We start from the raw sequence: 16,851 nt of genomic DNA, 5'->3' as shown, positions 1-16,851 counted from the left end.
ACAAACCGTGATCCCCAGTAATAAGGGTGGGTCTGATCAGCAGATCGCTGCTGTGTTGCCTGTGTAGTGCTGCTCAATCATAGTGCTGCAGCAATGTTTGAAGCACTCACACACACTAGCTACTACCTTGTTGCAGATGTCATGGGGAGTACATCTGTTACAGAAAAATAACCGTCAATCCACTGGGTAGAAAAAATAAAAATTGTAGTACACAAGTAGTGTCTACATACACTCAGAACAATAAAAACGTGAGAGGCTGGTTAAAACAGGCAGAGATCGTAGTAATGCTCAATAGCTGTGCATACATAGGCTAATGCTCCATTGCTCAGTAAACACACGGTCTCTGCTCATATAGATTAGTTATAAGTATAATGCTTCAGGCTAGCTCTCTATTAGGGAGTTAGTATAGGTGCAGGACGTGCTCCGATCACGAGCGTTAGTCTTGCCCCCTTCACGTAATGACGTCACTGCCGACGTACGTTTCGCTTAGGCAAAAGCTTTCTCAAGGCTGGTAACCATTGGGGTTCTATTCTACCCACATGATTAGTTTATCAATCACTCTAGATAGCAGCACCACAGACTTTATATCTAGCAGTTGCGAGGATACTCTTTCCCTTCCCCTCCCCCCGTCTTACCCTAGAGTTTACCATTTTGAAATATAGCAGGGCTTGGTACTAGAGGAAAGCGTGTTTTGGTATCTCGGTGATGTTGCATCGTCATGGCAACGTGATGCTTGAAGGTAAGAAGCCCCATGCTCTCTCCTGGCAATCGGTTTAACTGTTGCGGGGAAGAGCGCAGGGCTCGGTACTATGGCATCGAGATCAAGCATCGAGATCCACTGCAGCCAGGGATTGTGGGTAATGACATGCAAATGAGCAGTTTTGACTTCTCATCCATTTTAACATGGACCCCTATATTCTTACGCCTGCTGTAGTACATGACTTTGCAGCGCAGCCTGGATTAAACAACGTGGATATATTGAAATTCCTGAGTGTCATCATTATTACTTTTGCAAACACAGAGCAGAACACTTTAACCCTTTGGTTCTAGGATTACAAATTGGCTCTAGCACCAAAAGGGGTTAGACCAAGAATGTAAAACCCCTCTGCTGTGTACTTTCCAAGTTTAACTTGTATTTATTTTATTTTTGTTTTTTTGGGAACCAGGCCAGCTCCCTGGGGAATTTGTACTGTGAGTGGGAACAATTTGTAATGGGATATTTTCTTATGTTCCTTGAAGCCATAATAATACCAGGCCGGAGGGTGTAAACGAGCCTCTCTGTAGCAACCGTGAGACGGCATTTGGTAACCATGGTAACGCCTCATCTGGAGAGCGGTGCTGACGTCACCGTAGAGGCGCGGTCCCCCTCGGGTTGTTCCGATTTGGCGCGCTGCGATTGGCTGTGCGCGGCTGTCCCGTTGACGTCACGCCACGTCGCAGCCGGCCTCCCCTTTGGAGTGGCGCTGAGGGCCTGAGGAAGGTGTGAGCCGGTGGGGAGCAGCACACAGCCGGACCGCGCGCTCTCCCCAGAGGGGTAAGTTCTCCCCGAGGCAACACGCCCCACACTACCACCCCGGTCTGTCTGTGTGAGCGGAACCCCCTACCCACTTGTATGTTCACATCAGCGGAGGTGGCACCGGGGCGGCAGTTGAAGTCGCTTCGGGGCCCATCAATTAGCGAGACCGAAGCAGCATTTAATGTGACATTGAATTGAAAGTGGCAATGAAGTGCTCGGGGTGCATACTGTGGGGGTGCATACTGTGAGGGTGCATACTATGGGGGTGCATTGCTATTGTCACTTCAGTTAGCAGTGTTGCTTATTTCATGTACAACATCTAATAGAGGAACGTGTAGCTTCGGCTCATGTACAACATCAGCACAATTCCCCTGTGCTGTTAGATGGGACTATAGCGCTACTCCTGGGCAGTAAAGGGGGGTACATGAGGAATACACAGCCAAGTCCTGAAGTATTGGTAGAGAGAGGGAGAGTTTGGCTGTTCCATTCCTCAGTAATAACTATAATCCTCATTAGTGGGGCTCTTGACCAATTCCTAAATGAAAGGATGATCTATGCTGCGTAAAGCTGTGTTGAAAATGACTATCTGCCCAAATACATATGACCGCTTAGAGATGTAATCTCTCATAGTCGTCCAGTTGAATTTCGTGGTGGGCGAGGGGGGAGAAAGCTCTGTCCTTATGAGAGCCGATGGTGGAGAGGGGGCCTCTGGCTGTGCAAGCCCTTGTGTAACATCACACAAAGGGAGCAGCAAGAGAAAATCAAACCCCTCCCAAATCTAACTTAAAATAAAAATATATATATATTTATATACTTGGGAGTCCACATTTTTTATTTTATGACAAGGCATTTCAGTTTGGATCAGACAATAGAACAATTTTGTGAAAGGTCTGATCTCCCATTTAAGTTCATATGCGTTACTCATTGGTTTGCAATGGGTGGAGAAGCCCTCTGGCTGCAAAGGTATTAAGGTATTGTTTAAATGTATTTGAACATTAACCTTTTACAGACTACAAAAAATAAATGTCTGTCCTATAAGCTCTGAATCTGGGTCATTAAAGTCAATGCTTTGGTGCTTTGAGCAAGTGCTTATATCAGGGGTTGCCAACTTCAGTCCTCAAGGACCACCAACAGGTCAGGTTTTAAGGATATCCTTGCTTCAGCACAAGTGGCTGTCATTGACTGAGCCACCCAGCTGAATCATAGATATCCTTAAGCTGTATAACAAATATATTGAAATCTACCGCTTTCCTAATAAATTGATGTCTTAGGTGAAAAAACAAGGTGCATAAGAGAATATACTGAATCTATATACACATTGGAGGTGAGGATTAAAGAAAATCCTCCCACCACAAGAAGCCCTCAAATATTGCACTCGTGTAGTAATTGGTTGGGGGATAATATTAATCCAGGATATAAATTATCCTATACAGCCAGTTATAATGAGTGGTAAAAAACAAAATAATAAATCTTTAATAGTAATTTACAAAAAACACACAGGGTATGGGATATATATACACACGGGAGAATTAAAATTGTTGGCAGTGAAGCATACTTAAAAATGGGGAGTACTCATATGTGGGGAGGTTTTCCTTGACCTCACACAGGGTTAATACTCCCTGAGCAAAGAAACTCCAACCACAGTTAATCACAGTACAGGGAACTGGGATAGCAGAGGATACCTAAGCAATAGACGTATCCAATGGGTTAATACCCCCCAAGTATAGACACTCCAACCACACTTGCTCACAGTGTACGGTACATAGGTTTAGTACACGATATCAAAACCAGGAATGTATCCATGTATATATCCCTCTGATGTATCATAAAGGGGAACAATCCTTGCAAGGTAACAAAGTAACAATTTTTTTTAACATAACCTATTGATACATTTCTAAATCATATATCCTCCTGATGGTATGAATACAATGCTGCATAGGTCTAGGAGGAATATATTGGGTTTAAATCTTCCCTACACTGTGTTTCAACAACACAAAACCAGGTATGAGGTTAATTGTTATATAAGGAAAAGCATATCACCTTAAATAATGCAAGTGATTTAACCTGTTGTTTAGAACAAGTGTGTTGTACATATGGCAATTTGTTAAATGCAGTAATAAAAGCTCTGCATACAATCTCCAATGGATACACTTAGCAGTATCTACATGTATACCTTAGATATAGCTATGCGTGATGCGCTATTTAGAACTCCTGAGATATCTCTCAAATAGATCATAAGCACATACTAATAGCCAAGATAGTTTGTTGGTGAATCAATGAACAAAACAAACAACGCTATACAACCAGATATCTGCGTTGTTTCCTCTTGGTTCCCTGTGCTGCAGCGGTTTTACCTTTGGGACCCGCTTTTGTATGCAGTGCACAAAGTGGCCATACTTGTGTATTTTGCCTCCACTGTTCCATTTTAAAACAATTTGGGTTTTGACGCAAAAATAATTGGGTTATTGATGCAGGACTTCTTTTTTACGACTTCTTTCTTACTGTCTCTTCTAAGGCCTGTAATATAGTGCACGCGCGTCAATTGGAATTGGCTCTGTTAGCCAGATGTTTCTATACTAGGGACGCGCGCACGGCCGTGAGCGGTGGACCAGTGAAATTACAATAACATTTTATTTCCGCGCTGCTGCCACGCTGCAAACCAATCACAGCATGGCCTAACGCTGTGACATCAGTCACGCGTCACCGCTTGCAGCCTACCAACTAAACGCGCATGTTGGGTGCACGCCAGCGCATGCACTAAGTCTACTATATAACAAGCCTTAGGCTAGCCGAATTCTCCAGTCTGCAGTGAGCTGCAGGGAGAAAGACGGGGGGGGGGGGGGGTGGAGAGCGTGACCGGGGGGGGTGGAGAGCGTGACGGGGGAGTGACTTGGGCGCGGCCATGACGTCACCCGGCAGATTTGTCCTCATTGGCGTAGCCTAGTGCTCAGTTGCCCGTGTTCATCTCAATTTTCGGGTCTGGAAGAAAAACTTGTCCCCGCAGCGCCCGCCAAGCCTTAGGGCTGGGACCCGCTGCGCCGGGTGGCCGCGTGAGCGTTCCCCACCAGCAGGGGAACCCTCCCGAGCCGGTCCCAGTCACCCCTCGCTGACTACGCACTGTGACGCGTCAGCCGCCACAGGATTCAAGAAAATTGTGATTGAGCGGCGACGCGTCACGTGGTGCGCTGAAGAGCCAATCAGCGGTGGGGGCGGGAGCTGTCAGGAAGCAAGGTAGGAGGGGTGTGTGTGTGTGTGTGTGTGCGTGTGTGTTTTTTTTTTGTTGCTTACCTTCCAGAAGCAGCCCGAGCCCGTGGAGGGAGAGTAGCGGGTCCCTCCGTTCAAGCCACGTCCCCCCTCCCGCTCAAGCCTTCCACTCCCGCCCACCTCCCGCTCCCTACAGACCGCATATCGCGGGTCTGTGTCTGTCAGCGCCCCGCCTGTCTGTAGTGCGGGCGCGCTGACTGAAGGAGGCTAAGGCCCCGGTCACGGCGCTGTAATGCGCGCCCGCGCTTTCGGCTGCGCGTTCCGGCGATTGCCCGGTCTGCAGCTCACTGCAGGAGCAGAGACCGGGGGGGCGTGCCGGAGGAGTGACGGGGGCGCGGCCATGACGTCACACGGCAGGTTCGCCCTCATTGGCTGAACCGCCGGGGGGCGTGCCTAGCCGCTCGACGCGAGTTCCTGCTCTCAATTCTATTGAGAGCAGGAGTAGCTCTCGCGCGAGCGCTGCGGCCCCCCCTCGCAGCGGGCCCGGCGCCATTGCGGGGAGGGCCCTGGTGAGCGCAGCGTCCGCTACAGCGGACGCTGCAGCATGCAGCGGGGGCAAGGCCTTAACTCTCTCCATATCTCTTAGTCACTATGTCCCCTGTTCTACTTTCTGTGCCTCCCATCATTCTGACCTCCCCCTCCCCCATCTAGTCTTTTAAGTTGTGAAACACTGAGATGATGGAACATTGAGTTGCAAATAGATAATATAAAAAAGCGGTTACAGCTTTTTTTTTTTCTTTAATAGAATTGGTTAAGATAAAATTAAAGTGTCTGTTTGCTGCTTTGAAACATAAAATAAATGTTTAGTGATTGAATTAGTCAGTCTACTCAACAACGCGAGAGAAAGCAATCTGCATACACTATCAGTCAGGCCATCAAAGTTGATGGTTTGCCATTGTGAGACAAGAACAGTAGACAAAACAGTATGCAGTAGGTGTGAAGGTGGCTTATAATAACATTAGGTTAATTGTGCCCAGATTTCTTTGTGTTGCTGCTTTATTTAAAAAAAACAAACAAAAAAAAAACTCTATTGAGTTCCGTAATTAGCTAAAGATGGTTGTGTGTAGTTATACTCTGCATGGCTTTACAATGCAGCACGTTCATTTTCAGTTGGGTAAGGCTCCAATCCTCATGGTTCCTAAAGAAATTAACCTTTTTTGTTAGCGTTCGATGGAGGCCACATCTATATTGTAGGTACTGCTGGTCACTGTCAATGAATTTGTAATTTTACAGCTGGTATATCCTTTGTGTGTTTATGAAATGGCTGCACTCCGTCAGGAATTGTGTAAAGATACAATTTCACATTTGCTTTCCCTAGAAATATTGTATATACCACTTTAGTGTTTTTCTTTGTGGGAGACACGGTTTTATAAGATTAACTAACAGTCAATGGTGTCACTGTATGTAAGCTTAAATACAGACTTGTATCAGCATGGTACTGTGTGTATTTCATAGTAGGTGAATGAGTGTTCGGCTTCCTTTTCACCATGTACTGAATGAAGCTTTTTGCCTGAATGAGAAGTGTAAAATGTTATACTCTTGGGTCTCAACAGTTGAGCACCAATATTCCTGGACATTGCTAGTGCATAATTGCATCCTGTGTAGCAATTTCATTACCTAAACATGAGAACATGGGTCATTTTGAAGGTCAATGAATATTGGTCAATTGCTACGAGAGGCTGTGCCACTACAAACCTGTACGTGTGGCTTTTCCTCTACGTCACTGCATTCATAAACTGGGTTTACCATGAGGGAGGTAGTTCGTGGCATGTAACCAAACCGGACTTATTCCTGCGTGTGATATGGGTGTGCCTTTTGTGCAGTGTTTCCAGTAATGTCTACATATGACTGTGGGAACCTTAAGTCCATTGTTGCCAGAAAAGAGGTTCGGTTATTTGAATATAAAACGACCCAACACTGACGTTATTTCATAGTGACTTAAACACAAACACACAGGAGCTGAAACAAAAACCTTGAGACTGTCCGATACATTTGGTACGTTTCTGACCAGTTTCTGTGAAAAGGTTTGTATCAACTGTAACATCTTGTAGAAAATGGGTTTATTTGTTTACCTACCAATCTGTCTTCCCCAGCTATAGATTGGGAATCTGTTTAATATTTTGGATTGACTGAGCGTAGTTTGGAAATTTGACATACTTGTTGCTGGCAAATTATTAAATCGTATTAGAAAATATATGCTGCACTTAACGTTCTATATTGTTGCTAAACCGAATCCGTGCCTGCAGCTTACCCATACTTGACGACATATTGAGTGTAGCAAGCTTGGGGTCCTGAGGAAGTCCTACAGATACTAATGGATATTCAATATTTGTTCAGGAGAGAGAGCAAAAAGTGTCAACTCCTAGTTGTAAAGTTGCATAAGAAGTATTACTCGCACCACCAAATTTAGTGAAATGGTGATTCAAACTTTTTCAATGGAAAATATCACCATAAGCAACACCATGTGGACATATATCATGAATTCATTGCATGTGGTTGAGCAAGGTTTACTTCTACTAAACATTATTCAATTCCGCTATAGTATGCAAAGTAGTTAAGGTACATTCAGTCTGAACATCAGATGTTGTCATATTCTGTCATTAGTATTCGTTTTTTTTTTGTTTTTTTACCATTTCTCCCGTTTGACCCCGCCCTTTTTAGGGCTGTCTTTTTTGTATCTTTACCATGGATAAAAGAACTGGGATCTGGGTAGTGAAAATAAGTTACAATACAGGCATACCCCGCATTAACGTATGCAATGGGACCGGAGCATGTATGTAAAGTGAAAATGTACTTAAAGTGAAGCACTCCCTTTTTCCCACTTTTGATGCATGTTCTGTACTGCAATTGTCATATACGTGCAGAACTGATGTGAATAACGCATGTGTAACAGGCTCTATAGTCTCCCCGCTTGCGCACAGCTTCGGTACAGGTAGGGAGCCGGTATTGCTGTTCAGGACGTGCTGACAGGCGCATGCGTGAGCTGCCGTTTGCCTATTGAGCGAAATGTACTTACTCGCGAGTGTACTTAAAGCGGGGTATGCCTGTATTATCCATTAAAAAGTACGGATGTTTGTTTTTGACGAACAGAAGTTCTGCTTGTTTGAACAGCTTGCATCAGAAAACAAACATCACGACAGGATAAAGGTCACACACACTGTGATAGAAACTGCTCCTGATTTGTGCTGATCATTTTAGGGATTACATTTGTACGACGATGATACCCAATGAAACTCCCCTGTTTGATCCTCGGCTCCTGGCGGAGCTTGACTGGAGTCAGAACACGGCTTCGTTCCGCCCTGCTATCTCTCCTCTGCATCCTGGGGACAGCCTCATTCTTAGGCCACTTTGCACAGCTGACTTGAACAGAGGTAACTGCCCACTACATTTTCAAAATGGCAACAAGGCTTCATATTGTATAGAGACTCCAAGATGCAGTGTGATAACTACTAATTGCTATTACATAGGTACATGTTGGGTGGGATTTGTCAACACTGCATATAGCAGCATACAAATGTATGGTGAAAAGGTCAAACACAATGGAACATTTTTTTTCACTGTGGTTACCTGTGTTCAGTCTTTGATAAGCTCTCACTTCAAATGCTGTACAACTACTTGTTGCTGCAATGATGGACCTTTGCTGGACAGACCCAAAGCTGCTAGTTTCTAAATGACAATCTGAGAATCATATAGTTTTAATGACTAACCTTATTGATCTGGTCCTAGTTGCTTATTTGAATGTAAACTGAAGCATATAGATATTTGTAAAAGACTCTCTAATATTTTATTTTTTTTATTTTATAATAGGTTTTTTCAAGGTACTCGGCCAGCTTACAAAAGTCGGAAATGTTACTCCAGAGCAATTCATCAGTAAGTGCTTTAGCAAAGTATTTTGCACATTAAAAGTATACACTGTACATGGAGTCTACATTATTGCATGGGAGGTGCTGCTACCTTTAAAGGGACAACCCCACATAACATACCAGTTGTTTTTAAAACAATGTCATATCAGATTCCTTAGAAGGCTTTATTGTAAGTAATTCTATAATTACTGGGAATTATTCTAAGGAATAATTCCCAGTAATTATTTCAACAACAACAACTACTATTTCTGCCATCATTAGTCAAACAAAACGACAAAAGGTATCACATTTGGATGAACACTTTAGCCGCATACAGTTTACAAATGGTGACAATTGTAAAACACTCCACACAGCATTTACTATAACTATGGAAACCGTAAACGTTTAAAAAAGAAAAATCATTTAAACTGTCTTCACCGCCGTTTTACCTACCTGTAACCTATTAAATGCACAATTACCATTAGTTTACTTGGGTCCTAGGAGGAACTACCCCATTGAAGAGTAGTCAGTGACGATGTGAAGTTAATGTGAAGGGGAAGGCGGGCGCCTTATTGGTGCCACACTGAACTTCTCTTTATCCTTCCCAGAAAAGTTTGACCACATGAAGAAAACGGGCGATTACTATGTTACAGTTGTTGAAGATGTAAATCTGGGGCAGATTGTTGCTACAGCTACTCTTATTGTGGAACATAAATTTATACATGGATGTTCAAAGGTATGTGGTATTACTGCGGCAGCACAAAGCGGGTCTACCATGGTTTATTTAAGGAGTCTGCAAATAAAATGCTCCAATGCTGAATCTGTCAAAATATCTAGTGTGATTTGTTAACATTCGGTTTGTTTGTTATGTAATCCTTAGTTAAAACACTGTTTCAATGCTGTATTATCTTTCACTTGGTGTGAGCCCCAACAGAACCTGGTCATCACCAGTTGTGAGCACATTTTAACTGATCTGTTAATCTCATGTGATATTTATTTTTATATTCTCCATAACCACCGCCATGGATGCACACACATTTCTTTTGCCAAGACTGATCTTGCATATAACATACACTAAGATAAATGTATTAATCTTTTTGTACATTAGAGAGCACTTATGCAATGATGGAACAGGTGACTTAAATGAAAATACAGTGCATAGTGGCGCTTCAGTGACATCACGCTTACCATGCTAAGGCTGGGCCCTTTTTCCATTAGACTTGTCTATTGGGTATGAAATGGGGTTGTTTGTGTTCTAGACATTTTATGTACGTGAGCTGACTATATGTTAAAATATTGTTGCAGAACTGTGTGAATTTGACCACCCAGAGTTGCATAGTCCATGTACTGTAATAAACACTCCTCTTGGTGGTATTGTCATTAAGGCACTGACACAGTTGGGCTTTTAAAAAACTCTTTTAGAGGGTCCTTATGGTGGTATGTTTTATAAAACCAACAAGATATTCAGGAATGCACAAACTGTAAGTAAAACTGCTCTCTGAGAATAAATATGCATGTACATAACACAGACATGTTCTAACACCGGCCCATGCTTCTGCAGAGAGGTCGCATAGAAGAGGTGGTGGTCAGTGATGAATGTAGAGGAAAACAACTTGGAAAACTGTAAGTATCCATAAGACCTTTTGCATAGTGCAACCCATTGTACTGTATGTTTATTCAAAGAGATCCCTATATTTTCTATAGTAAAAGCAGCAAAAAACAGCAAAGTAATAAAGTAAAATGCTTGTAACAAATAGGTATTTTTGGTGCCAGTTGCTTAAAGTGGTAGAACATGATGTAAACGTCTCCATGTATTATATGTACTTCAAGGTCCATTACTGTGAGGTCTGAGGATAAGCCGCATAGCAGACTGGCTGAATTTCTATATAGGGGGGAGAGAGCTATAACCACTTCCCCCCCCCCCCAACATTACAACATGGTTTTTTAAAGGAATTTAAAAGGCCATCCAATAGGAAGCTACCAGGGATGGAATTGCAACTTCCTATTGTTGGCCAACAGTTTTTTTTTTAAATTCTTTATTATATATATATATATATATATATATATATATATATATATATATATATATATATATATAATTATAATTATATTCCACATTAAAAAAAAAAACTGTTTGACATACTGTATACACAACAATATAGCACAACTTAAAACATATCAGAGTTTTACATTTTTTTTGCAGTATGCAGTCAACCACACTCAGACATATTGTATTGTATAATATATAAAACTTCACCGTTCAGTATCTTGAGACCTATGGTTTTCCCGTCGCTGAAAATATTGCGTTCCCACCCTACGCAGTGAGGGTTGCTGCTTTTAGATAACTTACAAGGAAAGACACCACAGAATAGAAATGATCGCATTGGCAACAGAGCAATTGCTGGCTGGATAGGATTGATTTATTTTGCGGTTTACGGTTCCTGCGTACCATTAATCTTCTTATATTTTACTACTGTTTTACCAGGTTATTATCCACGCTTACTTTGTTGAGCAAGAAGCTGGACTGCTATAAAATTACTCTGGAGTGCAAGGCCGGAAATGTTGCATTTTATGAAAAATTTGGCTATGCTGCATCAGATGAAACCTACATGCAGAGTCGGTTCTCTGACTAACACAGAAGATGAGGATGAGACCTGCACCAAATTGGCTTCCAGCGCACATCAGTCCTGATTGCAGTAATAATCATCCATGTAATATATTGTAAATAAGTTGTAAATAACCAAAGCCAATTTTACAGGCTATTTTAGAAACTTAATATGTATAAAAAAAAAAGTTTTGAATCAAATGAATAAGGGGGTTAGGTTATTATTTTTTTTTTTTTAAATGCAAAGTATTATATTTTTTATCTTCTGCTTGTATTGTATTTTTCTAAAGATCGGGTTAGTGCTGTAGGGTTCTTACCCAACAAGGCATAGTTACGGTGTTCACTATTCTGCAGGGACAGGTACTATAAGAAAGGGCTTTCCATTGCTTTGATCTTGTGCATTGTAAGTTCGGGGGCAGTAAATTGTTTAAAGACCTGAAAAATGTTCCCTATATATAATATCAAACCCTAAATACCTCTTGTGATTTTAGGACTGTATTTATTAAGCTGTCCCTCAAAATGAGGTAAATTTTGTTTTAAATGTTGTTGGGTCTTCTATACAAATAAAAACACCACATGTTTACAGTTCTCTAAAGGAATCTGTTATGGAATCTTATTATGGCATTAATCCTATTGGTAAAGATGGCACTGTGTATGTGCCATGCTATACCCTTCTTTTTTTTTTTTCTGCAACTGTGCCACCACACTTGTTTTGGAACATCAGAAGATGGTACGAGGCACTGAAGACTTTGCAAAGGAAATGTCACCATCAATATTTGATACTGGGACTTGTATAACTTACTCTACCAGATAACTTGTTCTGCTTTGTAAATGTACTCCATTTTCCCTTTCCATATTTAGAACAAAAAATATTTTTATTTGTACTGGTTTAAAAATAATTCTTACTGGTGGAATGTTTTTACTTTAATTTATTGATTTTATTTAAGTTGCAATAAATGTTTATTTTTTTTTTTTTTAAAGCACATTTTACTGGGTGTTTCTTTTTTCCAAGGTAAGAACTTTTTCAATCGTGCTTGTACTCACGCACCACCGCTGCTGCAGGTAAGGCCTCGGACATGGTGCTGCAGACCGTGCGGACGCGTGAACAGACTGCCTTAAGGCAGTGTTCGCCTCCATGTGGTGTGCAGGAGGGGGCGCGTGTTGCGCAAGAGATCAATTCAAACTGATTTCTTGGTGCGACAGGCCGGTCACGTGAGCGGTTCGACCAATGAGGGCAAACCAGCTCTGTGATGTCACTGGCACGCCCTAGACACGCCCGCGGATGGCGCACATACCATGGTCAGGGAAAGCACCCGCTTTCCCTCAGCCTCCGCATGGGAGAAGGCACCATGTCCGCAGCCTTACGCGTCTGATCCTCTCGGCGTGCGTCCATCTGTAGGAGGTCGGTAAGAACAAGCAAAAAGGGAGCAAAGGCGCACAGCATTAAAAAAACTGGAGGCCGAGTACTAAAAAAAAATCTAAATTTAATGCAGCTTCATGCCAACCGAAGAAAAAAATAGGCTAGCTCTGACGCGTTTCCCGCCATAGCTGGCGCTTTATCAAAGAGCCAGATACGGCGGGAAACGCATCAGCTATCCTATTTTTGTCTTCGGTTGGCATGAAACTGCATTCAATTTAGATTTTTAGTACTTGGCCTCCAGTTCTCCTTTTTTAATGCTGTGCTCTTTTGCTCTCTTTTTGCTCGTTCTTACCATTTTAATGGTTTTTGTTTCAGATCGGTCACATAGTACAGCTGAAGCGATGGTTGTGTTAATATGGAGCCTAACAAGAATCTGGTCATTGGGGAAGCTTCACAAGTTTGCCAGAAGTGGATGTCATGAGGATGGTTGTGCCAAGTTTCAATCACTTCCTACATTGCTTCCAGATTTGCAGGCACGAAAAGAAGTTGACCCGAAAGCACAAATGGCAGCAGTTGGTACCTGCCGAGCTGTATCATTTAGAAAGAAAAAAAACCAGCATGGAGGAATGGACTTCCCTTCTATCCAATTATAGTAATGAGATCAAATAACCTCCAGCACTCCCCAAAACAAACGTATACAAAACTCATCTCTTACGCAGTCGGATGGCCAGTGTTATACTAACATGCCCAACTGTACACTAAATGTATTTACCTGGGGTACTACCATCAAATGGGCAATATTCTGGGCAGATGTTCACTCTTTAAGCTTCAATCCCTGAACGGAGCCCATGAAGGTGTCCTTATGAGTCTTGATCGCGTACCAAAGAATGTTTGATATTTGTCTTTTCTCTCTCCAATTTTGAACTTTTTCCTTGACTATCAATGTGCCAATAGATGGTTGTCCTGGCCAATGTATTTGTACATTGGTGCAATTTCCAATTGTGTTATACAAACTGGCAAGATGCGATTGGATTGCAGGTGGAACACAAACATAAGGCAGCAGACGTCACCTCCACCTTAGGTGTGCAACTCTTATAAAGACACCTTCTTGGCCTGACCTCAGGCATGCTGGCTTGAGAGAGGGCGAGCGTCGGCCCCAAACATTGCCTATTTGATTGTATTTACCTGGGATGCACCTCAGTTACTTGTTTTAGTGGGCAGTTGGCTGTTATTATGCCTTGGTTCATACCTTGGAGCTTTTAACACTTCTTTTGATATACATGTTTTCCTTTACAAAAAAAGAGAAAACAGCGCACGACTCGAAGTGTAGTAATTATATTGTGACAATATTAAAATGTAAATGATTGCATGTACAAGATAAATTAATCATAAAAGCAGGACATGTTTAGGGTACATGTTACCACTCTGGAGATTGACGACTTGCTTCGTGAGGATCCCTCAGCATACACTCCTTCTGGTCCAGGCAGGAAACTTAACCCCAGTTGCAGCAAGAGAATCCAATCACGTTAGTGTAGCAAAGTCTCTTACATAGTACCCACAGGGTTACAATGAAGACAACAATGGAGCAAACCTCTCTTACACCACTAGACCCACTTCAGCTTGGACCCGTCAGTCAGCACCAGACCTCCACCCTATTGCGGACTGTACTACCCAAAACATGTCCTGCTTTTATGATTAATTTATCTTGTACATACAATCATTTACATTTTAATATTGTCACAATATAATTACTGCACTGAGTCGTGCGCTGTGTTTTCCCTCTTTTTGCATGTTCCCTGTGTGATGTCATCCGGATGTTAAAGGTTTTTTGTATCGTATTTTCATCTCAATTTATTTATTTCATATTTAGGAACACAACATTGTGTTCCCTTAAACCTTTATAAGTTCACTTTTAATTCACAACTTTATTTGGGTTGTAAATTGTTCACAATTGTTTATTATATATATATATATATATATATATATATATCTCTGCATTCGGTGCGCAGTTTATTTTTTTAATGTTTTACTTTAGTAAAGTTTTTTTAGTGCGTGCTGGAGAGAATTACCGCTTCTCGTATCCAGTAAAATAAATGCAAACGCAGCTTGACTTGGAGAAAACAAGTAGCTGAAATAAGTCGAGGCATTAGAAGATTTTAGCACTGAATTGAACAAGGATGTGAAAACACTGAATGAAGCAAGTTTTCTATTTAACAAAAGAAAATGTCTATCTCAAATTCTTTCACCATGATGATATTAAAATCATTAGGTTACCAGAGAGAGTGGAGGGTTCTGAAATTGAACCAGTTTTTCACAAATGTTTCAGATATAAAAACAAGAAAATATTCAACTCTTTCCATTCTTTGTGGTGGAAAGAGCTCACCGATTCCATGCACCAGATGATACTGATTCAGAAATACTCAGTTACGAGGACAGAGATAAGGTTCTGTCGTAAGCTCGGAGGAAAAAACAGCTAAAGCATGAGCCATACAGTCGCTGAATCGAATGCAAAAATTGAGGAGGAAGTTCTCTGAAGGCAGGAAAAGATCACTGGATCTGCATATTAATTATGCCATGCGGTTTCCTGACAAATGTAAATGTTATGTAAAACAGACCATTGGTAAAGGTATATGCAACACTTTTGTAATGAATTAGATGAGACTAAATTGGTTATCTTCTGGGATCACAGGTCTAAATGATAAGCTTAACAGAGGCCAAGTGTTTGATTATGTAAAGACACTGCCAAAACCTTGATTCTACAAGAGACTCATTGGTTTTCTGCCCATTAGTCTGAAGAGGGCATGTTATCGTAGGTCCCATCATGATATACACACCAACTATGCAAGGGGTGTTACAATATTAGCTAACAAAGCTCTAAATGGTACTATACATTTTATAAATATAGATTTTAGAGGCAGATTATGTTGCTATCTATATTCCTCTTCCATTTGACATTAAGGTAGCACGAGCGGTTGATTACTTATGGAACCCGGACTCTACCAATAATGATGGATTTCAATAATAATTTTAGGTGGGGAATAAGATTGCGCAAACATAAAATTGTCAATGTCTACAGAAGCCATATCACTTAAAGCCACGGGGTGGCGGGGGTGGAGGATTAAGCACCGGTCCTTAAAAGTTTTCATATTACTCTACTTATTGATAAAGAACAATTGGTAGCAGTCTTTTTTTTCTACATTGTAGTCATGGGTGGTATAGCTTCACATTTACAGAGAAATATGTAATATTCCCCATTGGCCATCTCTATCCATATGGGACAAAGAGCGAATAATAGGGTAGAAGTTAAATCCTCTATTGCTAAATATTCCAATTATTGAAATAAATTTGTTGAGGAAACTTATAATAACCATATCTGCTCCCCATTATGATAAATGCATTTAAGGAAAGAGGGGTTTTCATATCACAAATAGGTGCCCATTGGAAATAGTTGAAGGCTAAAAGTATAAAATTGAAGAAACATCAATGAATTGAAAGTTTGCATTTTTTAAATATTCTATTAGAAAGACTTCTACAGGAATTGCTGTTCCAAAGACAAAATATGAAAGTGGAGAGAAGTCTTGTAGGCTCCAATACTTATTACGAAAGGATTAGCAAATAAAAATATCACTTGTGAGCACCTTCACGTCTCAGATCGGTCTGAAACCCTGCTTTTCACCATCTTATTTATGATCTAGGAAATAAGGATTATAATCCTTAAGTATTGCATGTAATTAATATTTTGTGGGTAAGGGATAGTTCTAATGTGATTTTGGGCAACCATGAACTCATTAATGCAAGTTTTGCTAAATATAAAAACATAGGCCCCCTTTTACTGGTCTACACAGCAATTTAAAAGGTTCTCTGATGAAGGTTGGTTAGACAAAAACAACTTGCTTGAAGAACTTACACCATCAATCTCATCCTCTCTCAACAGGAAACACCATGAAGCTGTGTAACAAAACTCATATGGTGATAGAAAAGGTCAAGACATATCACCTAGTTCTCAATTATGGCATAACTATGCCTTGTTAGAATACGCCAAGATACCGGATCAAATGTTGGTGTGTAATATAGGTGTATGTACATGTGGCGATCTATATTGTAATACACTGATCACAAGAATTCCCTCTACCTAAACTTTTTTTTACTTTTGGATATTCTATATCAGGTTTTTAATATTGAACTAACCACTGGAGAGTTATAGAAGGAAACAAACAAATCATATTTTTATCTACCACATTACAATTTATATTTTTACTCTTCA

General features: G+C 41.1%; 2 protein-coding genes across 4 annotated transcripts in view; both read left to right on the top strand.

The window, feature by feature from the left end:
* Positions 1 to 16,851, top strand: part of LOC142503114 (galectin-3-like) — a 506,920-nt gene that overhangs the window by 423,007 nt on the left and 67,062 nt on the right. The gene's annotated exons all lie outside the window — the stretch shown is intronic.
* GNPNAT1 (glucosamine-phosphate N-acetyltransferase 1) lies at positions 1,389 to 12,210 on the top strand. 3 transcript variants are annotated; one of them, XM_075615112.1, is made up of 6 exons: positions 1,389 to 1,534; positions 7,979 to 8,151; positions 8,588 to 8,650; positions 9,231 to 9,358; positions 10,184 to 10,245; positions 11,108 to 12,210. In XM_075615112.1, exons 2-6 carry the CDS (start codon positions 7,998 to 8,000, stop codon positions 11,253 to 11,255), a joined length of 555 nt encoding a protein of 184 aa, XP_075471227.1. In that variant the 5' UTR covers positions 1,389 to 1,534; positions 7,979 to 7,997; the 3' UTR covers positions 11,256 to 12,210. The 3 variants fall into 3 exon arrangements, with proteins under 3 accessions (XP_075471227.1, XP_075471229.1, XP_075471228.1); XM_075615114.1 differs by lacking the exon at positions 1,389 to 1,534 and adding an exon at positions 6,753 to 6,775; XM_075615113.1 differs by lacking the exon at positions 1,389 to 1,534 and adding an exon at positions 6,782 to 6,804.

Source organism: Ascaphus truei, chromosome 9 (assembly GCF_040206685.1).
Source record: "Ascaphus truei isolate aAscTru1 chromosome 9, aAscTru1.hap1, whole genome shotgun sequence".
Classification (NCBI taxonomy): Eukaryota; Metazoa; Chordata; class Amphibia; order Anura; family Ascaphidae; genus Ascaphus; species Ascaphus truei.
The sequence above is the reverse complement of the archived record's forward strand: the minus strand, read 5'-3'. Positions and strand labels throughout refer to the sequence as shown.